The following is a 23,323-nucleotide window of genomic DNA, read 5'->3' on the forward strand; positions in this document are numbered from 1 at the left end:
CATTAAAAAAAAAAAAAAAAAAGATAGAAAAACTTCCAGAAAAGAAAAGAACATGATGTGTGGCTGGTCATCAACCCAAACTCACACACACATACTGTTTGAGTTTGTCTCATATTGTGTGCAAGTCAAAGCCTTTGAATCTGTGCGTGATGTAACTGCTGTCATGTGTAAAGTCTAAGGCACAGGAGCTCCTTCCTCTTATTTCCACCTAATCCAAAGAAGAAAACAACAAGAAAGAAGCTGCAAACAGGTGGCAGACGATTCACTAAACAGAACCACATTCTTTTTGGCTTCTAACACAAAACCACCAACCCTACTGCGCTAAACATCAGCTTCTACTTGCACATGAAAAAACTAGAAGTAAAGACTGCACACCTTTCAGAAAATTTGCGCATATTTCAGGATTATGACAGCAGTGAACTCTAGAGAAAAACATGACTTTTTAAGCTGAACATGTACATGGTACAAAAAGATTTTTAAATGTTACAGTTTTAATAAAAACATCGTTGAGTTTTTTTATGCTATTTTCTTAAATCAATGATAAAATACCAAAGGGTATTAACATTTGTGTAAAAAAAAAAAAAAAAAAGCAACAGTCAGTAGATCTGAACAGTTTAGAACCATAAATTAATAGTAGTCTAATGCCGCACGCCGTTTTCATGTTCATTATTAACAAGAATCACGTCGTTTCTGAAGGATACAATAAGCTGGATGTGATTAAAGATAACAAACTTCAAGTCTTCCGCTGCTATTTTTATGTGGTAAAAGAATAATCCGAGACTGAGTATAAAACAGGAGGGAACAGGTGGCAGGATGAGGAGACCACGTTGTGTGACAGACGGGGAAATTTTCCAAGATAAAGCCGTTCACTGTATGTTCTCCTAAGGGCCAGCAGGGGGACCTCTTACCTCAAATATCCGCAACAATGACAATGCATTTGCATAGCTCATCTTGACTTCATCCAGCAGATAATAAAGAGCGAAGCTGGAATTTCAGGTCAGTACAGGACAGGATGGGACAGGATATGCATTCCAGGCAGCCTGGTAACTCAGTAATGATTGAGGGTGCAATGTGTTGGCCATGGGCTGTGATCAGGACTGTTGTGCAGTGTGAAAAAAGACACCAATGTAAAACCAAGTCATGGAAGAGAGATGTATTATATCCACCTTCAAGGACATTCCAAGGACTCTCTCCAGTTATTTAAAGGAGAGGGAGTTTTTGAGATGCTGACTCTCGGTAAATCCCAAGTTGAACTTTGAAACATAATCACCAGGGCTAGAAACGTAATGCTTTAGCGAGCCAAAATCTCAAACTGAATAATGTATAAAAAGGTATTCTTAATTTAAGCTATATATCTTTAGTAAATATGCAGACAGGGTAATTTTGGAGCTAAAGTAAACGTGAGCTAATGGAAGTTTGCTTCTAAATACTAATTAGAGGGAGAAAAAGTGCTGCCTGGGCAACTTCATAACTTCTCCCATCACACTACTGGCTATTTACTTTTCATGAAAAGGGTGTAGGGAGAAGTGGTAGCTTTGGTAAATAACGTTTTAGAATTACCTTTATACTTAACACTGTATGAAGCACAATTTGATCACCAGCTAAGTCAGGTTGTCACATATTTTCTGGACCTGTCAAAAAAATTACATATTTTCACCACTGTGCCACAACAGCGACCCCAAAATAACACCAGTCAGTCTATTGTAACACTGTTCAAACACTCTGCATGCGCAGTTAAAGATTCATTCATCTCAGGATGAAGGAAACTTGAAACCGAAAGTAAAACTGTAAGCATGACCTACGTTCTGATTAACGCAGCTGATATATATCAAAATCAGATACAAACGCACAATAGATTATTCTTTTTAAATCATATATTAACTTTAGTCAGTTATTTGAAAGCTAAGATTAACTTCACAAATCACATTGCTTGCTTCCAAATCATTAGAATCAACAAATCCCTTAAATAGAACTAATCTGACAGCATGAAGTAGGGTAAGAAGTCTTAAGCAACACGTCATCCCCAACTACAGAAATTCAGACAAAGATATAAACCAAAGTTATTGACATCTACTAGTATGGGAAAATTATCAAAGCGATTTCTAAGGTTGGAAGTGAAGCACTGTGCACTTAAGTCTAGAAGATTGAAACTCCACCTACGGGCAAGCTGATTCTTAAACCTAGAAAAAATACATTAAATTAAGAAAGGAACAATTGCAGCAAAAATAAATAAATGAATAAAAAAAGGTACCATGTCCTGTTTAATCGAACACTGTGGATTCTCCACCTGTGATCCCCATACATGCACACTATTCAAACCAGGTATAGACCTGTCAGTGCCCCAACATGAATAGCAAGATCTGAAACATTGTGACAGCAGCTGGACGGACACATGAAAAATTAATACAATAAAATAAACATGTGATTTTTATTTTTAGGGTCTTTCTGTCACAGAAAGTCTCATTTTAAAGACAACAGTGAGAAAAAACAAATGGCATTCTTCAGCTGACTGCAACCCCCAATTATATACTAATTTTTGGAAAATCTTTTTATCGCAAAAAACAAAAATGTTGTTGGCTGAAGCAGAATCAAAAACATAAGGCAAATGAGACCCTATAAGCAAGCTGGCATTATTGCTTTAGCACAGCTAGCTTCACAGGAAGTTAGAAAAGTAGCTGTTTCAAACTCCCTTTTCTCAATCAGTGCTGTCACTGTGCGTTAGGAGCATGACATTTTTTTTTCAAAAGCCAGGACAGCTGTTTTCATGTTACTCAGTTGGGAAACCCCGCCTTTAGAAAAACTGTGTCCAGGCTGGTTTTGAATTTCTGGTGAAACCTAATTCTAAAGGGACCGCTCAGCTTCTGCTTAGTTCTGCAAAAACACAGAAAAACGCTAATTTGAATAAAAACGTAGCTTAGCTCCAGCTTAGATGGGCACGGCAGGTCACGATCTTTTGATTCATTTGAAATATTAAAAAGCAACTTTCCTCGCATTGGTGGGCTTTATTAGGAGGCAGGAGATATATAACACAAGGCACAGTCACTTGCTCAAATACCTGAAAAATAATAACTGACTTTATGAACCAATTTAAGTCACAGTTTACGTGATAAAACAACGATGGGGAAGTAAAACCTCCAGTAACAAAAGACATGTTCGCAAAAACGACCGAAGTGACGACTCACACAACGCCATCTTTTGAAAATAACACAGTCCCTTCACAGCCATCCCAAAAGTAGCAGCTTAAAGTAAATTAGAAAAAAAAAAACTGAGTTTCATAAACTGTAATTTACGTTTTGAGAATGGATCGTGTGAAGTTTAGAAAATCTAGAAGAGGAAAATGATAAATTCACATTCACGTATGCTAATGTCTAAGTGCTACGCACCCCGAATTATCGAAGGTGGTACAGCATCAGAGTCCTTCCTGGATTGATCTGCAGCATAGATCCATCTGAAAACCTTTTTAATTTTTACTACAGGTTGAGAAACAGACAATGTCTTGCTAAAACAATTCATATGCATGAGCCTTTCCATATCCATATGTTGTCACATGAACAAGAAACCTGAAAGGATTTTCTAATGACTTTGTCCAGTAGTCCATCACAAAGTTCGAATTGTGAAGTAGAAGGAAAATAATTAGATTTTACGTTTTTACAAATAAAGAAAATACTAGTTAGTTATTCATTAGCTCTATTACTCTGAGTGCAACTATTCTCTCCAGATGCCACTTAATTATTAAACAATGTCAACCTCTGGAGGACGGTGTTCCGGTCAAACAACACTATAATTTTAATCTGAAAAACTAATACCGCACATTACTCTAAACACACAACCCCCAATTCTATAGAAAACTAGTGGAGACATACTGCAAAATGGTCAAAACCTTTTTTTCTTTTTTTTTTTTGTATTTACAGCATTGTGTTGTAAACACCAAAGTGTGGTATTTACAAAACGCAAGCGTATGCCAAAAATATATTTGCAAAGCAAACTGAAAACCGTGTACCCTTTTCCATCCACTTTACACTTTAATTATGTTCTCCTTTCAATCATGCTAAAAGAAATACTTCAAAGTTTTTGGGCTTTAATGTGAAAAAGTCAAAGGCATAAATATTATTTACTGTATGAACGGACACAGCAGTTAGCAAGACCTAACCAACTTCTCCAGCTGCCAGTCCCTTATGAGTATTTTGTCTTCCACACATAAAAACAGCTGAAGATTTTAGTGCGCCATCAGCTGACCGCATCACCTTTTTCGTACTCAAAATGACAGATGCCCTAAAAATTTTTTTTAGAAATCAGCACTTTATGGTTCCCCAGCTAGCCAGTGAACAGTCAAAAGTGTCATATTTTCCTTCCTGTCAGCAAAGGAAAGGACTTTATTTTCATCAGTTTGACCAGGATTTTATTTTGAGAATAGAACAGTCAAAGGAAGACCTGCTAAAATGATCCGATACACCTCAACTGCACACGCTGCAGATGCACAGTTGTGCTGTAGCCTGAGCTAAACTGGTGTGTGTGAGTGTGTGCGCGAAGAAGGACGGGGAGTACAGAGGTGAGGTATGGAGGGGGGTTATGAGGATGATGCTAACATTTGCACTCCGGTCCGCTCCGGTGCACTAATTGCTCCACAGCACCGACGGCCACCGAAGAGGCCACGCAGAGGAGCAAAACACCTGCCGCCCTCCGGCTTCCATCGATCACACGCCTCTCAATATGCAACTCTAACAGGGCCCGTCTGAAACTGCACTTTATCCACTCGAGTGTGCTTTGACCAACCTAATATCCGCCTGAAAACCCACCTAAGAGCTTTCACGTGCTTACAAAAACGGCGACTTTCTATTTAGCGGGCTTTAGCCGATGTAAACCCTCATATTAAGGACACATTAGGTGCTGACGGTTCATTAACCATTGGTGGGGGAGCGAAAGCACAATCTTAAAGAGACGGGATCATATGCACAGTAGCAGATCGCGCCCCTCCCCCTCGCTAAGTGCTGCAGAGATGCGAGGGAATGTGTGTGTGTGTGTGTTTGTGGGTGTGTGTGTGTGTGTGTGTGTGTGTGAGGATCTGAGGGTAAGAAAATGTGGGGGATGGGGGTATGGGGTGAAGAAAGTGTGTGAGTGGAAGCAATTCCTACAGCTTAATGATGGTTGGAGATGAAACGGTACGGGAAATGGAGAAGATGGTGGTAAAGGTGTAGCGTAAGCTGGTAAAATCTGTTTGGCAGGAAGGAAAAGGTGGGGCTCTAACATGAGCAAATCTAAAGTTTCTTTTCATGTAAACTAAGCAAAGATTAAAGATCTGTCAAAGCTAAATCCCCAGGGGGATTTATATCTCCTCAGTTTTCTTACAAAGCTGAAGGTCAGGCAGTGTTGTCAGGGTGGCGGCGGCCGGGGAAAGGGGATTGAGGGCCTGCAGTGGTACAGCGGGGCAAGAGGCGGGGTTTCTCCAGGAGTCTCCAGAGGAAAGAAAAACGTGCTTCTCTTCACATGTGCCATGCTTATAAGGTTCGACAAGCAGAGTGCAATGTGCTGCCACTGTACTGCCAAAGCCCCCCATGCAGAGTACCGCATATACACACATTTGGGTATGCACAAAAATGCATAAAGATCTGGCTTTTCATTTTATTTTTTTTTTGTACACATACATTTCCATCACATTTCTCTACGCCTGGACCAGCCAGAAGTAAGAGCAATCCTCCATGGCTTTGACCCTGAATCTAACACTGAGAGAAAATGAGAAGTCCATAAAAATAGGACCGGTTGTCTCTGTAGAAAAATAAAGGGATTTCCAAAGGGTGATTAATTGTTTTTGGCACTTCTGAGAAGACAGCACACATAAAGAATCTGACAATGAGTATAAAAGGCCAAACTAGAGCTATAACGTAAAGCACAAGTTCATCCACATATAAGCCTAGCCATTCTGGGGTGGACCTGAGCCTGGATGGGGCCGTATTCCACCACCTCTCCGTCCACGGTGATCATGCCCTGTTGTGAGATGGGCTCTAACCGCAAGGCCCTCACCTTTTCGTACACAAGGTGGGGGCAACCGCACGCTAAATGGGAACCCCTCTCCATGGCGAGGAAGAGACGCAAGAGGGCGGGCCGGGATATTCCCGCCGTCACGTAGATCAGATGAATCAGCCCGTCATCCGCCATCGCTCCCGGCACTGTCCACAGATCCTCCGCTAGGTGGGACTGGCAAATAGCCAGCACAAGAACAAAGTCTTCCTCATTGACCACCGTCCAGTTTTCAGGGACTGGCTGGTCCAGGCTGGGGAGGAGAGAATCCGTAGGTGGCGTAGTCTTATTGTGGCCATGCGTCTCAGGCCTCATATTAGTGATGACGTTGGAGGAGTTGGTGATGGAGTTTTGGTTCAAGTTCGTATCGACGCAGTTTTTCAGAGAGCTCTGCTTTGGTGAAGCTTTGGGAACGAGATGACAATGAAGGGATGAACAGAGAGATGGCTGCTGAGCTGTGAACGGAGGACGGGTCGCCTTCACCCTTTCGTTTGGAGGTTTTGGTACCTCTTTAGCTGGCAGGTATGCTAACCTGCCCTGATATACTCTGAGCGAGGCCAGACGCACCAGGGTGCCCATTAGGAAGCGGATAGCTCCAACATGACGGTACTTCTCGCTCTCGATATCCACATCTGCCACAAAGCCCCAAGCCAAGGAGAGGAAGGAGAAGAGGCGCTGACTGGAGGCCAAATGGACCGACACCAAGTCAAGAGAACCAACCAGACCTTTGCACAGCATGAAGCCACAGCTCAGGAGCAGCTCCTCGTTCCAGGCAGGAGGCGATCTGTTGAATCGTCACAGAAAGCAAGATAAGACAGAAAATACAGCAGCACATTAAATAGTGGAGCTTTTTGACTGAATACTTTCTTCTTTAACTATACAAAAACTAAACTAAGAGTTTAGTTTTTTCTCTTCTTTTTTTTTTACAGAGAAATACATTTTATGCTTCTCAAAGTAAATTAACAATAAAACTAGGACGGCATCAAACAAGAGGAATTGTAACGCTTTGTCCTCCGTCTAAGGCGCACACTCAACTAAGAGCCTGACATAGTTGGTAAATACTCAACATGTGCAGATGAACCAGGTTTTGTGTTTTGGAATACTATTCGGTTTTTACGGGACAAGAAGATATGAATCGGACGTTTCGCACAGAATAACTGCTCTCCGCCCAGATCACTTCCAAATTGACTCCGTGGATGTTTTAGACTTAGTCATCATAACCAGTTTTTCTTCTGTGAAGATGTTATTTTAAGACCTTGATTGAAATAAGTAATCTTATTGCTGTGATATTTGAGCCAGCTACAATACCAATAGATCACAATTGGTATAAAAAGCATGTGAGATCTTTGTCAATAATGTGATGCTGCAGATTTGTTTCCCTGTGTTTTCTATGCCAACGAAACATAGACAGATACACAATAGAGTGAAAAGGATATCAGAGTTTCAGAGAAGTAACAAAGTTGGGTGGTCCAAATCCACAAGTTGGAAGTGTTGCAGGAGCTGATGAAAATGTTTTTACATCTAAATGCTCATTAACATAAACAAGTCCATAAATCAGCAGTAGGCTCTGAGTCATCCAAAGTCCTAACATCTCGTAAAGCAGATGCGCTCATGACATTTTTGGCTCACCATTGATGGCTCTTTGAAACTGTGCCAACAACCAGGCGGCAGAAGGGGATGATAATGCCCTTCTGCGCTGGGTCAACATAATGCACGACTTTCTAAACCCCTCGCAATCATTGCTTTAGAGAGTTTTATGCAACCAGAAATGAATTCTCGGCGCATAACAAAACAGTCCCAGAAAGTTCTCTCTCCCGAGGAATGATGAGCCCAGTCAGCCTTTGCTATAATTACACAGGAAGGAGACAAATTGTCTTCTATAAACTAACAAAGACTCGTCTTTTGCACCGTTAACCTATGCATTTAAATGACTCATTAAAAGATGGACTCACTGCGAGTAGTGGTGGATGGACGCGGCCAGGGCATTGCCAGAGCCGCCTGGTAGCATCCCTAGAGGAGTCTGGATGGCCTGTTGCCAGTCTTCCCTCTCCATCAGACCATTTATCACCTGAGTGAACAAGAGAGACGACCAAACTTTAGCTGTGGCTCAAAAATAAGAAGTTGTATATCTGGAAGACACAGAAACATGTTGTTTTGTATGCAGTGTGGCACTACCAGGGTGACCAGATGGTGCTGTGGCTGAGGACAAAAATACTTTCTGGACGACTGCAGTTTTTTTTTTCCCCCCCCATGCAAGAGCCCCAGCATCTGATCTCCTTTATCATGTTTGAGACCAAATTAAAATTTTATATTTCTGTTCCAAGAAGTGCCATAAATAGAAGCTAGAGTTTTGGAGGTCGATCCAGCACCCACTGATTAACAACTCTCATCGTTAAAGAGCAGAAGTGGGCCGCGTACCTCAAACAGCAGCCCGTCACCAGACATGATAACCAGCGCGTCCCACTGCGTCAGGTCGGCGTTCCTCACCAGCTCCCGCGCGTGGTTCTGGTGCTCTAACGGACAGAAGAAATGCAAGCTTCAGCTGCGAGGCAAGGCAGAAAATGTGGGACAAAGTGACAAAAATCATAATAAAAAGCAGCCAGGGCAAAGAGAGAAAGAGAGAAAAAAGACATGTTCCCTTCATCACCACAGGCTCTGGAGTAGGATCAGGGAGATTAGGCAGAGAAGGGATTCAATTTCCTCTTATCAGACCAGACATATCACATTAGCTCATCCAGTGGCTACTCAGCAGCTCTGAGGCAGCTTAGGCAGCCTGCAAACATCTGTGACAGAGAGCGCGGGGAGCATGTGGTCGCGTGTTGGTAAAGTGTGCTATTGGAGAAGTGAGCTATTTGTTCAGCCTAGTTTTACTGGCAGCGTCCTTGAGTTGGTCTCTGCGCTGGGGGTCTCTGTGGGCTCATCCTGCCAGCATTAAAGTCTACAGTCCTGCCAGCCGAGACTCCCCAGTGTAGTCGCGTGTAGAAAATGGAAACAGCTTTAGAGAGGGAGACAGGGGGGAGGACGGCAGACACGCAGCTAAGAGGCACCGATGTGCTGCCACTATGATGGAAAAAATACCTCCTGAAGTATTGATCAACTCCCTGCTTTTACTTTTGCTCAATCTTTACATGCCCCCCCCTCCCCTCTTACCCTGTCACCTCACCCACCTCTCCCCTCCTGTGTTGTTTGTTTGCCGTCTGCCGGACAGACTAGAGGTGGTTATGCAGTGCTGTGTTGACAGGACCGGAGTAACCGCACTGCACAGCTGACTCAGCATTTTTAGCCAGCCAGACCGATGCTTTACTTTCCAGATGCTTACTTATTGAAAAGGTCATCGGAAGACAACATACACAACTAAATACAACTACGACTTCTTTTAGTCGTTTTTGTCTTATTTATGAATATCGTCGGGTCAAAATCAGACCTCAACTCGAATGTATTTGTAGAGCACTTTCCAGGCAGTTGAATGGGAAGCAAAGGCAAAATAAATTTGATTTTCATAGGTTTCTCATAGGTTTGCTGCTGCAAAAACCAATATTTTTGGGAACTGCCTGATACTTGTTGTGGAAAAAATACTATTCCCAAGCACTGTTCAGGTGAAATCGCTCAATCAGGTTTATTCATATATTGCACACAATACAGAGAGCTCATAGACAATCAGTAATGAAGCAGGTCTGTATTTAAACCTCGCCAAGCTCATGAGTTTTATACCAAAGATAAAGAATTAACAACAAGGGGAGAGACAGTCTGGTTCTGATGCAGCTGTAGAAAACAACTTCCAATCTTCTACATGAAACCCAAATAGTTCTTTTGGTGAGAGTTCATAAGCATTTCATATGACATGACTAGCAGATGTGACCTTATTGTAATTTTTCCATGACATACTTTAGTCCAGAGTTCTTTCACATAAAGAATGGCTCACATACAGAAAGACGCAGAGGTCATCCAGCAAACCTTCGCCAGCAACCAAGATAATCAAAATATTCATCTATTTCAGTGATTCAATCAAAAAAAGTGAAACATACAGAGTTTCATTACTGACAGAGGTACTGTATATATCGTGCTTTCTTCTGTTAATTTTGACAACTTGCTTAATGAAGACTCAAAATTGTAAAAAAAATCTTCTGAGAAAATATGATTATCACATAAGACTAAAAACACAAATATTGTCTGCTAACTGAAAAGTATATCTATGTACATTACAGTATCGCAGGGCTCCTTTTGCATTAATTAAATCTGAAGGCAAAGGCTGTTTACTGTTACGCTGTTAATATTACAGTCTTCAAGCTGTGGGTCTAATCTTTCATGAGATGCAAACACTCTGTGTGAAAACAAAGATAAAAACCACCTAAAGTCTGGGTCAAATTCCCTTCCTTTCTTTTTAAAAGCTGCAGTTTGCTTCATATGTTAATGCCTTCGGCCTTTTTCCGAGGTTATCCCAGGTAAAGACTAAAACTGGTTCACTCAGTGCTTCATACAGTATGTAAAATGTACAGGCCGACACAACAGGAGTTTCCTTGACGACGGAGCTTGTCCATCCTCAGGCAAAAGCAGTTTGATACACTCATCAAAAAGGCGTACGGCGAGTAAAATGGACTACAGTTGCTTGTCCCAGTACATGACGGATCACCCCACTGTGAGGCCGGAGTGCGCCATATAATATTCCCCTTCCTTTACGTCCATCTCTGTTCCTCTTCGTTGGCCTCAGTAATTAGGCTCTGTGTTTTCATCTCCATCCAGTTGCTGACCCTCCTTCAGGTCCCAGGAGCCCGTTAAGTATGGGCGAGCATGCCAGCGAACTTTCTCAACGAGACAAAACCATACAAGCAGAGTTTCTGCTCCAGCGCTCTGCTGCATTCGCTGTCATAATCCATCTCACTGTGAGCTGCAGCAGAGATTCAGCTGCATAATGCCGAGCTGATCCGAAAGGAGACAGCATATTCAGACCTGTCAAACTGCTGGTCGGCCTTAACCAAGGGGGTAAGTATGCGGGGCGCAGAGGACAAAAAATACAATTCCTCTCAAAGTTACGTTTTGTTTTTCCCTCACATTTTCTCACATTGCAACCACAATGGACACAAGCGGATATCTTTTAAGTGGAAACAGAACGATACATTACAACAGATATCTGGTTGATTAATTAAATGGATTCAAATCAATCCATTAAAGTATGGTTAACCAGAAACAAGTACATGTTTCTTTAAGGCAAAATAAACACATTTAATGGGGAAAGTCTGTGTTCAAAGTAATGAAGAAATCTGAATATGCAAGCTATACATCTAGTTGTCCTGATATGTTTTTTCATTAATATATGTTTTCTTTACCAGCTCAAGAAAAATACAAACAAAGTCATTGAAATACATATATGGAAACAAATAACAAAGATCAATGGATCGAGGTCCAAACTCGACTTTGAGATCTAAAAACAATCTAAAATATGTTCATTTCCCTTCGTGATGTAAAAGGTCCGTATAAGTTTGGAGCTTTTTCAAGTTTGTGCTATTATTTTTATAAGCCGCTTGTATAACACTATTTTGCTCACTGATTTTTTAAATTTTGACATTAAATACATACACACACAAAGCTCTGATTATCGAAAAACCGTGGCGGTTATATACCGCTCATGAAGTTCTTTTGTTTTAAAAGTATGGTTCCACTTTTGTCAATTGTGATTTCGAATAAAAGGCCTCTCCAAACCGAGCGCCCGGTCTGAACTTCAGCCCCAACTTGCCCCTGTTGAGAACTATCTATTGTTTTTCTGCTACTTCATATTTCTGTCTTGGTCTATCACATAAAATCTCAATAGAATCCAGTGGATAATGTGGATGTAACACAACACGACGCAAGAAAAGCTGAAGAGCTCTGAACACTTTGACGTGACATTGGGTAAATTATGAAATGTGAGCCATTTGGTTCCAAACATGGCATTAAAAGCTGTACAGAGTAACAGCTTCCTTGTGGTGAAAGTAGCCTAGAATAACAGCAACAGCCACAATACTGGTAAAGGTCAATGAGAAGCTTTAGCAAATCATGCTGAATGTGCAGCAGATGGCACGAGTAGAACGAGAAGTTAATGCTCATGTTGTCTGTGAGCACATGCCTTGCTGAATTTGCGATCACAAAAACAATGCATAATTCCTGCAGATTAAAACTTGCTTCGAAGCATCGTGGGTTTGGCTCATGTCGGCGCGCGCAACTCGCAGCATGACCCAGTTCTCAGACTGATCACGCTACGATGTAGCGGGACGTTTAATCCTCTGTTTTATACGAAGACGATAAACGGGACGCATGCTTTGGAACATATTTATGACTGACCTGTGATGACGAGCGTGTAGGGAACCGAGGCCTCGGTGAGCATGGCCTGTATGTGGCCAGTGAACAGCTGGAGAGCCTGTCCCCGTCCGCTGTGGGGGTTCACCAGGATCATGGTTCTGCAAGGTCTCCTCAGCTCCGTGTACATCACACCTAAGAGGCAGAAACGGGGTGAGAAGAATATCTTAAAGAATAAAGAAGAAGAGACATCCCCTTCTCTGAAATTGTGCATAGAAATGCAGCGTGAGGGGAAAGAATTGTAAGAACTCCGCATCTGTCGGCTGGGCGAGCATCGAGACTGACAGTGCTCAATTTTAATGTGACGCTGCAAAGAGAGAAGGCTTACACATGCATTTTATTTAGGATCTTACCAATTATTTATGATCAATGCCGGGAACTTTTTATTCCCTGACGATAGCAAACGGCTGCTTGCAGCTGCATGTTTCGAAGAGACACAAATCAATGGGAGGAAAAAGAAAATCTATCCTGTTCAGTCTGTGCGGTGACCAATTAAACAACCACACTCACAGCTTTAATTGTTTTAAACATTACTGTCCAGAGAATATATTGTTCTGGGGACATCTGTACATTTGGTTGATTGACGATTTTGCAGTAGCCGTTTTACGAGTTATGCAGACGAACAGCCATCTGCCTTACCAGAGGGGTACGTTGTATTCTCCTTCCTATTTTAAACATTGGCTAAAATCAAAGTTTTAATATTATTATGAAGTTCCACTAAATGTAGATCATTGCACACTTGAGGTGGTTGAGATAAAAACAGACTTGGCCTCGTTGTCTGAGCCTTTCAGCTAAAAACTAATGGATCCTCTTTAATTGTGGACAGTGCTGCAGAGTGATGCTGAATTATACTACAAGGGTAATTCCTTGTTACAACAGTTGGGGATCAATTATGTACACCGCATGTACACATTGACAGCATCAATGCCAATGGTAGTAAATCAGCTGCAACTTAATGAATCTCAGCATCGCTGAGGTTCAAAGCAAGCATCAGATTTTGACAGAAATGGGGTTAAAAGGAATCTTAAAATGATAGGTAAGCTGCTGATATGCTGTGCACAGCCATCTTGTTGTCAGAGGAGAATGAAGAAGATTGGTTTGAATGGCCTCCCAATAGAGCACATTTGCTGAATGAGAAATTTGCATCCTGGATGTGCAATAGGCAAAGCCCCTGTGTGTCGCTGTCACGCCAACGTGGCTCAAAATCTCAGAGGAATGTGTCAAAGACCATGTTGCAACTATCCTCCTAAGATGAAGGCAGTTCTGAAGGCTAAGGGGGAGTCCAATCAGTACTTGCAAGGGGCATCTAATAAAGTGACTGGTGGGTTTATGTATTCTGTAGCGGCATGAGTCAGCCACAGGCATCGACGCTGAGTGACATCTCTGGGTTCCAGTGTTTATTGGAATGAAAAATATTCCATTCCAGTGTTTGAGTCTGCCCTTGTTTTGTCTTTTAAAAAAAACATACTGACTCCAGACTCAGTTATTTTTCAGACAGTTGAATTTGATTGCTCATCTTTAACAAACAGTATATATGGCATCAAAGCAGCAAGAAGACGGCAGAGTTCTGTTCCTTAAAAGAAGGAATTTACGCAGCTATGGTTTTTCGCTAAACCCTGAAAGAAAAGCAAACTTCCTTCTATTGCCAAGGTATAAAGCAATCCACCTTTATTGTTTGTACAAATCTAGCCTCTAGAGCTATGTTAGATGCCTCAATGAGATTCCTCAAAAAAGTACATGTGGAGCCAAGCTTTCCTTCCAGGGGTTAACAGTTTCCAGCAAATGCCTTTTATCAGGATAGAAAAATCTCATTTGAGGACAGAAGGCAAAAACATCAGTATTTACTTCTATCATAAAATTTTGACTGGAGATGATGCTGACTTTGGTTTAAATAAAAGTAATTGCTTTAGACAGACCAGCTTAATCTGGGTGAAATGTTTCTAACCGGACAGTCCATGTCATTGTTCAGCAAGGAATCTGGCACCTTTTTACCAGCTACCAAATTCAATTAGAACCGGAAGGACTGAACACAAACTATGATCGGAAATGCGTCCAAACAAGACATGAGTAACCCAATAGGAAGTGGTGAGAGTCCCCAAAACGCACAGGCATGTACCAATCCACCTCTTTTCATTCACACAGGGATGCCACTATTGTTTGCTAGTCGCATCCCTGCACAATGTGGCTTTCAATCGTAAAAGGATCCATGCACTTCCAGAATCGAGTGGAAAGCAGCTTTTGAAGGTCAACCAGCTTTTAGATTGAGGTTTTGCACTCAAGCGAACTGAGCTGAAAAGCATCCAATTAAAAAAATCCGCACACTGTCACGAAAAGGTCAAAGTCAGATGAAATCCTTAGTGGATTGGTACGGATGACACATAAAAAAGATCAGCTAGAGAAACGTTATTTTAACATAATCTGCACCTATCAAAGGTTCTGTACTTGATAGGAACAACATTTGTTTGAAACGCTTATCTTAACTTTTTGGTATTGACCAAAATGTACTGCTATAAAAAAAAGTATTGCTTTGAACTTTTTAGTGCAAAAAAAAAAAAAAAAAAACTGAATAGGATTTTTCCTCAAGCCTCCAAACACAATATATCTGGGTATTACACCAAAGCAGTCTTATATGTATTCTGATCAATTAGATCTAACAGTAAGCAGCCATGAGTAATGAAAGGTAAATAGTACTCTTGGGACTTTATAGGAGACATGGAAAAGAAGAAACTGTCCTTAAAAGTTTTATTAAGTTTGTAAAGAAAGAAAATACTGAATAGAGTATGCTAAAATGCTGCAATGTCTGCCCAAAGATATCTTCACCAAATGGTGCCTTAGGTTCAAAGGGAAGTACTGAAAAAGAACATTTTCTGCAGTTCTACAAAGTCAGAGGATCATTAGTAACTCCAACATTTGCACCTGAACAGTACGAAACGAACCAACCACTGTTCAAACTTATTCTAAACAAAGTTATTTAAAGTCAGGTATAGTCAGCTCTCTTTATCAACTTAAGTAATATTCCACCTCTATTTAGATACAAGAAAATGTCATTCACCTTTCACTTTTCAACCACATTTTGTTCTTTAGACTAAAACCAAAGCTGGCTTTTTTCTGTTTTCAATAAACTCTTGTTCTAGAGGTTTGTTCCCTTTCACCATTACAAGCATTTGAAGCCAAACGTTGACTTGGAGAATTTTATAAGTCTGTCATTTCTGAGAGATTAAGGTCAGCCACTGTGCAGATTTCATAAACCACCAAGCAGATTATTATTTTATAACTCCCTGGTTTCTACAGCGCTAGTTCAAGAACATATTTGAAGATGTGACACATCACAGTGACCATAACCTTAACCCCAATGTCTCAAAAGTGCATCCAGAAGATAATAACCTAAGTACTAGATTGATTTTGTTGTTGATGTGGTGGTGGTGTTTTCTACAGTTTATCTAAAATAAGAGTATTATACTGAATTTCATGGAAATCTATTTAAAAGTTGTTAAGAACAACATGTATTTATATATACATAAGCTCTGTGGTATCAATAGATTACAGATCATCGGCAAAGGCTTCGTGTCATAAGTGTAAAAACAAATGGATGTGAAATCCATTCAAAAAACTTCATAATAAAGCAGTGTATTGACAAAGATGAAGTTCTTTGGAGGGGGAGGGTGACGAGGGCATCTTGTATCTTCACATTGCCTTCAGTTCTTATGAAAATGTATATATAGTAAAACAGCTTAAAAGAAATTTGATTTTGCATCAAAGTCACACCTGACGCCTTGAAATTGGCCTCTGTCTCTTTAAGAATCTCCCACCCTTTCTGACACGTCCCCTTCAGCACATCACCACAACAATGCTTTTGCCTGAGGCCGTTTCTCTCTTAGGAGAGCCGGACTCAGAGGTAGTTTGTTTCATCAGCTCAGCAGCCGCACAGTTCCACCAGGTGTTTTGCTAATTGCTGCTGCCGCTAGTCTGGAGGAGCTGCGTGTTCAAGGCTAGGGAAGGGTGCTCGATTAGGAGCTCAACAGGAGCCTGAAGCTCCAAGGCAGAGCTTTAGGTAAATAGGCAGCGCATTGTGGGAGCAAGCGCTAAAGAGAATTTGTAGACCTTCAATTATTTAAGTCACCTTAAATTCTTCTATGGTGGTAAAACTGGTGGCTGGTTTGTACATGTATAAGAGGTTCTTAAAGGTCGCCTTGAGCCCAAATTTAGTAAAACAACACCCCTGGGGCTACGTATGAGGCGCTAAATAAAATCTGATTCAGAGTCAAGAGTAAGTTACAAAATAGTGGGTGAACAGCTGTTAATGGGCATGGTCTGTGGATACAATTGACTGTTGTGTTACTCAATCTGACTAATTAATAGAAGAAAGAAATATGGGACCCACAGATGTAGGTCGTCAGGTGAGTCTTCCTCAATAAACCAGCTAAATAGATTTTCAGATCTTGGCAAAACTATAGGTTGCATTCTTCATGTCAGCCATAAAGTTCAGTTTTTGTCTCATCTGACCAGAGCAGACCACAGTTGTCCCCCTGTACTCTGCTACTGGGACTTTCAGAAGTAATTGGATTACTTCTGAAAGCTTACACTGGATTTTATTTAGAGGTATTTCAGTAGAGTGGACACGCATAATGTTGTGTTAGTCTGGCTAAAAATGCCAAAATATGAAAAAAGTAAAAAGGGTTTATCAACCTTTGAAGACCTAAGATTATCATCATCGTCCTGCCTTGTTTGAAATACTGCTAACAATGTCAAACTCTCAGTAAGTAAAGTTCTTTTCACAGATTTCTCTCTGTCAGAGTCAGTACGTGCTGTGTATGCGAAATCTGTCTCAGGGAAGAAGTCATAAACCTGCAGGCACATCCTGTCCATCAAGCTGGCACATAAAGTTTCTGCAGTGATGTGTGGATTTCACAGTTGCAAGAAAGTAAACACACACACACACACACACATAGTGAGGTGACAGGCAGACTGGCTGTGACAATGTGTCAGGCAAACAAGTGGCTTTCAGATAACTTTTATTGCTGGCGCAGACGCTACAACCATTCAACATAAAGCCTTGTTAGACCTTCGGCGTCACATGTTGCCGGCACAAGTGGGATTTATTAAAACACGGGACGCATTCAAGACAACTGCTGGAACAGAAGCAGGTATTCTGTGAAAGTGTTCCTGTTCGGGAGCGACGGCTATATTCAGACTGCAAACAAGCCGCTGTCTGAGTGTTTGCTGAAAAGGAGGGGAGGAGATCCGCGGAGAATAAACACCGCTGTCCGCAGAGACAGCACCAGGAGACGGGGGGCTGGGCGGTGGCGGCGGCGGTTGACAGGCCATCACATCCATGTGTCACGGAGCAACAAGACGAACGCTCCGCTGGGACTGAGATGCTGGCTGGGTTGAAAGGTCGCCTGGTGACGCATTGTAGCTCCTTGCCGAATGAGCCACAGCATCTTCAGCAGAGTCCCCCACCCAGGAGGCTCGCTCGGTGACAGGCACACCTGACCCTGAGGCCGCTGAAAAACACTCATTTTCACGGTGGGGGCTTACGGCTCTTTTATTGTCTCTCTGTGACGTGGGCTCTGCCACCAGCAGAATTATTTGTGCATCGGAATCTTTTTAGCTTTAAGTCACTTGGACTTTGAAATGTTCCAGAGAATTTTCATGTGGAAGTAATTGCGTGCCAAGCTCATAGGGACACACCCCAAAAGGCTATTTCAGCTATCGCTGCAGCAAATGGTCGTTCAGAAAGTTAGCGACTGGCTCGGGTGACTGAATACAAATTTATGCCACACTTTTCAGACTTTTACTTGTGAAAACGCACGCATTTTTACGTCGCTCCACAATCATGCACTACTCTGAGTTGGTGTATTGCAAAAAAAAAAATAAAAAAATCCCTATAAAGGCATTTTTGTTTTTGACATGACAAAGTGAAAGAAATTCCAAGGTGTGAATACTTTTGCGAGGCAAGGCATTGCCTGCAACTCTTTTAATTGAACTGCCAAGCGGCTTCTGAATGGATTTCATATTGCAGGCTAAATTAGGAGAGTTACATCTCGAATGTAAGTAATTCCATCATATTTGTAATGACGTGTTGAGTCACCCTTGGTATCTCGTCTCCCTAAATACCAAGCTGCAGCAGTAATTTCACTTTTAATCCAACCTTTCCATCTGCAGTCCTCAGATGAGATGACATGCAATTAACTTGAGGGAAGTCCTCCATGAGGGATTAGTGAGTCTCGCTGACTTTCAGGCACCCTCTGTGACAAGTAAAAAGGACAATTCTGGTTCATTCATTAGGAAAATAGAACTCATTTAAAGCTAATAAAACATTCTGTTAAACAGCGGCTCTGAAGAGCTAAAACAAGCTTATGAATTAATCATATGATCCCATCATAGCTGAGAGACTGTGCTCCAAAGGAGACTGGAATAAGAGGCAGTGTAGCACAGGGACAAGCCCTCCCAAGATGGAGCTCTTTGATGAGTCCAGAGGGAGGACAGTGACAGGGAGGGAGGCAGGTTACCGCACAGGTTACCATCTGCCTGCCTGCCTGGCACACAGGTCTGAATCTCAAATTCCTGCGGGCCACGGACTGTAGGGAGGGAGGCTGGCTGGCTGGCTGGATGTTCCTCCTCACACAGCTCCCAGTGTCTCTCTGTCTGTCTCTCTCCGTTTTTACAGTGTACACCTGGAGGCTGCTGCCAGGATCACAACCTCATTCCTCATCCCACTGCTCATTATTTGGCAAGGCAACATTCCCAATTGGTCACTGCCAAGTCAAATATCCGCCTCTTCTCTGACCTGAACGCCTGAGTTCATCCCTGCTTTATAGTATAAACAAATATAAAAGTGTATTTCCTGACCTGGAGTGGAGTATTAGCAATCTGCCCCCACCTGTGATAAACAGCATTGGAGACAGCTTTGTAAACAGAGTTAATGCACCTTTTATATGTCTGTTTTCTTTTGTGTGACATTACAACTACCAATTCAATGTATTTCACTCTCACTCAATGTGCAAACACACAACAAAGAAGTGGATTTTTTCAATATGTGTCCATATGAAATAGCTGAGGCTCACTCAGTTTGGATAGAGTGTCTTCTGTGAACATCGGTTTTCAAGCCTTACCAAAAGTTCTCAACTGGATTAAGATTTGGACTTTTATTGGGATATTGGGTTAGATAAATATGATTTGATCTAACCCAACTTGTGGGGTCCAGCTCCATAAACAGAATCTCCATTTTTTGATGATGGACTGAAAAATGCATTACAAAATATTTCCATAGTTTTCCTACTTACCTGTCTGCTGTGCTCCTTGGTCTTCTTAGTGCTTTTCATTCCATAATAAAAGGGGATCCACACATTATTTGTCAAAATTCATCAAAACAACTCATCCTTTTTTTCACTACTTTGTGTAGGTCTATCAAATAAAATCCTATGCCAATTATGAAAGGCTCAAGCAGTGTTACTTTTCCAAGGCACTGTAAATAGATGCGTCGTCTCTTGTCATTTTTTATTCATGTTAATTACTCTATCGTCGATGTTTACCAAAGCGGAGTGAAGAGAAATCAACCAGACGGCGGACTGAGACGCATTTTACACCGAACAAGACAAGATGATACCCAATTAGAAGAGGCTGCTGTGGAGGCAAATGACAAACAGCCGTTGTTTTGATGTCACTTTTTTTTTTTTCCACCCAACCTGAGTTAAGTCTCACTGGGAATTTACTCAGCTGAAATAACGAAGCTTGTTAACACTCTGCTGCGGACAGAGGATCAGCTGAAGGTCTAACTGCTTAAGGTGATCTTCGACAGCAGACTCCAGATCTAGATTCAGATTCAGCCCCTTCTCTCCTCACGCTTGGGAACTGGCAAGAAATGTTCAGTTAACGGTAGTTAACAGACGTTACTGGATGAGCTCATTTTCACCCGACCACGCAGGCAGAGCCGGTTAGAGAGCGGATGGAATGTGCACCTCTGCCTCTTTGTCAAACCTGTTTCTAGCGATAAGATTTTACAGTGCCTTGCTAGCACTCGGTATTCACACCCCACGTGGTTCCTACACATGTTGCCACAAAACTTTATGGATTTTTAAGGGAATTCAAGTGAAACTCAAGCATGAAGTGGTGATAAATTGTGAATGGGAAGTGAATAATACAGGGATTAAAATAGAAAGAAAAGAAAAAAACTAAATAAATCAGACGCGTGCTGAAGGAATGCTTTTCTTAAGAAATATGTTTGCCAGGAGCCACATCAAACATGTAAGATGAGATTCTGGTCAGACGAGAAAAAAAACTGGCCAACAGGCCATATAGCATATGGTAAAAAAAATAATAATAAAAATAAAAAGCTAACACATCACCACAAAGAAAGTAACTCTGTGGTGAAACATGGTAGCAGAAGAATGTTGTTGATCAGAGTTGAAAGAAAGACGGTTGAAGATCAATAGGGGCCAGTCCTGGAGGAAGAAATCTACAGCGGTGACAGAAAACAGGAAGCTGGAGGTTCACCTTCCAGCAGGATAAGGATCTTCACCATGCAAGCAGAGCTACAGCGGCTTACATCAAAGCAAATCATCTCTTAGAGTGGCGACCATCAAATCTGACTGAGCTTGAGCAACTTTACAGAGAAAATTTAACAAAATTGTACAACTGTAGATGTGCCAATCTGGTAGAGACTAAAGGGCTGAATGCAAATGGACACTTCTCAGATTCTGCTTGCAAAAAAATAAATAAATAAACCGTCAATCATAAACATTAATCTCATCAAATACTAAAATAATACTGATTTTAGATGAATAACAAATGTATCCAGTAAGGAGGAAGATTTTGAGTCAGATCGAAATTTACACAAATGTGAGAAACTTTTTTTTATTTTTTATGTAAAAGTTTCCGTTCATATGCCCTTGAACCTACTTCATGGGCATAAAATAATGTATTCTATTAATAAATGTATTATCTAAAGTTAGACCTTTAAGTTTGCAGGATCCAGAGTGTTGTGTTTCCTCACCCTCTCTCCGAGGAGCCTGCAGCACCGAGGCATCTCTGATGGCATGAGCCCATCTTTCAGCCTCCCGGAGGTTGACGAGCGGGTCCAGCACCAGAGCGACCCGAAAGCACTGCTCCACCCTCTGCCGGGCCACTCCGGTGCTCATCCAGCGCCTCTTGAACGGGTAGAAATAAGCCGCGAAGTAAGCGCCGATGTCCGCGCTGTCCGGCCCTTTATACGCCCGACAGCCGATGCAGTCGCTCAAGTTAAACACCACCTTCGTCCGGTCGGGAGACGAGGAGATCCTCTGGATGGTCAGGGCGCTCTCCGTCAGGCTCACCGAGTAGCGCACCCCGTCGTTGAGAGTGTCGGTGAACTCTCCATACAGCACGCCCGAGAACCCGTTGCACTGCCGGGATGGGTCCGGCGCTGAGGCGTCTTTCTCCATCCCGGATGGAGAGTGAGACGCGTCCCGGAGGCCGGTGCCGAGCACACTCTGAACCTGCCAGCCTGCCGTGGGACCGTTTAAACGGGAATGGGTGCAGCTTGTCTGGTTCACCGCCTCCCCCTACCGTCTGTGAGGGGAATTACACCAATGGAGCAGGAGGAGAGACGTGCAGACTGTCCCACCTCTTCCTCAGGAATACTTACACCTGCTCTGCTTTGCTTGCTGCTATTAGTTTGACGAAGCAAAAAGATTTTAAATGGTTGCTTTTTTTTTTTTTTTTTTTTTTTTTTACAAACCTACTTTTTGCCCGAAAAGATCTTTGAATAGTGGATTTAGGCAGTGATGGCAGTTACTTTGACAAAGTATTAGTACCGTATTTTACGGACTATAGAGCGCAACACACTATAAGCCACACCCACAAAGTTTTTTTTGTTTGTTTGTTTTAAATGGAAACCTAAATATATAAGCCGCACCGGGCTATAAGCCGCTGGTATCTCCACCGCTCTCGATTTTCCATAAGGAAAATAAATCTGCTATAAAAATTGTCGAACCATGGATTTGTTCACGCTGAGTTTACATGCAGCGGCTATCAATCTGTACTGCCAGATCAATATCCTTCACCTTAAAAGCTGCATCATATGAACTTCTTCATGTGGTTTCCAGGATGAGAGGGTATGAGTTTGAAAACAGTACTCCGTTGCTTGTTCTAAATGAAAAGCAGCACTTTCTACTTTGATTTCCAAGTTTGACTCCCAATTATTCACTTCCTACTAAAGAGCCCCCTGGCGGTTGAAGAAAAATCCACAGAAAAGCCGCACCGGGCTATGGACCCATGGTTCAAACAGTGTGTGTGTGTGTGTGTGTGGTTGGGGGAGGGGGGGGGGGGAGTAGCGTCTTATAGTCCGAAAATACGCTAATTAGATTACTGAATATTTGATTTGGAAAGTAACTAAGTTACATTAAAAGTAACTAGACAACCCCCGGCGGGAGAAAAATCCTGCAGAAGCGGATCAGCTGCGCTAAACAGTCCAAAGCCTCTGGTCCGTTTAAGGGTCCAGATCAGAGATGATATACTCTGACAGAATTTGTTCTTATATTGATTGATAGTTAGCTCCCCGATCTTCTCTGTGTGTAAAGTTGAAACTGTCTGCGCACCAAGTAGATTTTGTCAAACGACTGGAAGCGACATCAACTCATCCACACAGGGGAGAAGCTTCACGTCTGCGGCTACAGCAGCAGAAGTTTCAGCCTGCTAGGAAGCTCGAAAGTCCACCAGAGAATCCACACAGGAGAGAAGCCGTACAGGTGTGACCGATGTGAAAAATGCTTCAGATGGTCAGGAGCTTTGAAAGTTTACTTGAGAGTCAATGATGGAGAGACAGCAACCTGTTCCATCTCCATCTCCTGTCATCTTAATGATACAGGAAACGTATTTTAATTAAATTAATTAGCATGCAACTTATGGTGTGATTTTTTTGTGTGCAGATTTCCAGTTTACAGTATAATCTGCATTTTACTGCATTATGCCACCAAGTACCATTTATCACCCAATTTCG

At 42.0% G+C, this 23,323-nt stretch overlaps 1 protein-coding gene across 1 annotated transcript; it reads right to left on the reverse strand.

Annotated features, from left to right (window-relative positions):
• Positions 1–49: 49 nt before the first annotated feature.
• On the reverse strand, positions 50–22,367 carry LOC122822302 (sphingosine kinase 1). The gene is made up of 5 exons (XM_044100865.1): positions 21,341–22,367; positions 12,331–12,480; positions 8,434–8,528; positions 7,968–8,083; positions 50–6,799 (listed from the first exon to the last, which is right to left on the reverse strand). The coding sequence occupies exons 1-5, from the start codon at positions 21,765–21,767 to the stop codon at positions 5,893–5,895; spliced, it is 1,695 nt and encodes a 564-aa protein (XP_043956800.1). The 5' UTR covers positions 21,768–22,367; the 3' UTR covers positions 50–5,892.
• Between the last annotated feature and the right edge of the window lie 956 nt (positions 22,368–23,323).

Source organism: Gambusia affinis, linkage group LG19 (genome assembly GCF_019740435.1).
Source record: "Gambusia affinis linkage group LG19, SWU_Gaff_1.0, whole genome shotgun sequence".
NCBI lineage: Eukaryota > Metazoa > Chordata > Actinopteri > Cyprinodontiformes > Poeciliidae > Gambusia > Gambusia affinis.

Bases quoted from the DNA above. Each gene is read 5' to 3' on its own strand.
- LOC122822302 (XM_044100865.1), bottom strand. From the start codon at position 21,767: ATGGAGAAAGACGCCTCAGCGCCGGACCCATCCCGGCAGTGCAACGGG. The intron at 12,481-21,340 runs GTGAGGAAACAC...TCTGCCTCTTAG, and splicing joins GCAGGCTCCTCGGAGAGAGG to GTGTGATGTACACGGAGCTG. The intron at 8,529-12,330 runs GTCAGTCATAAA...TCTGTCCGTTAG, and splicing joins CTACACGCTCGTCATCACAG to AGCACCAGAACCACGCGCGG.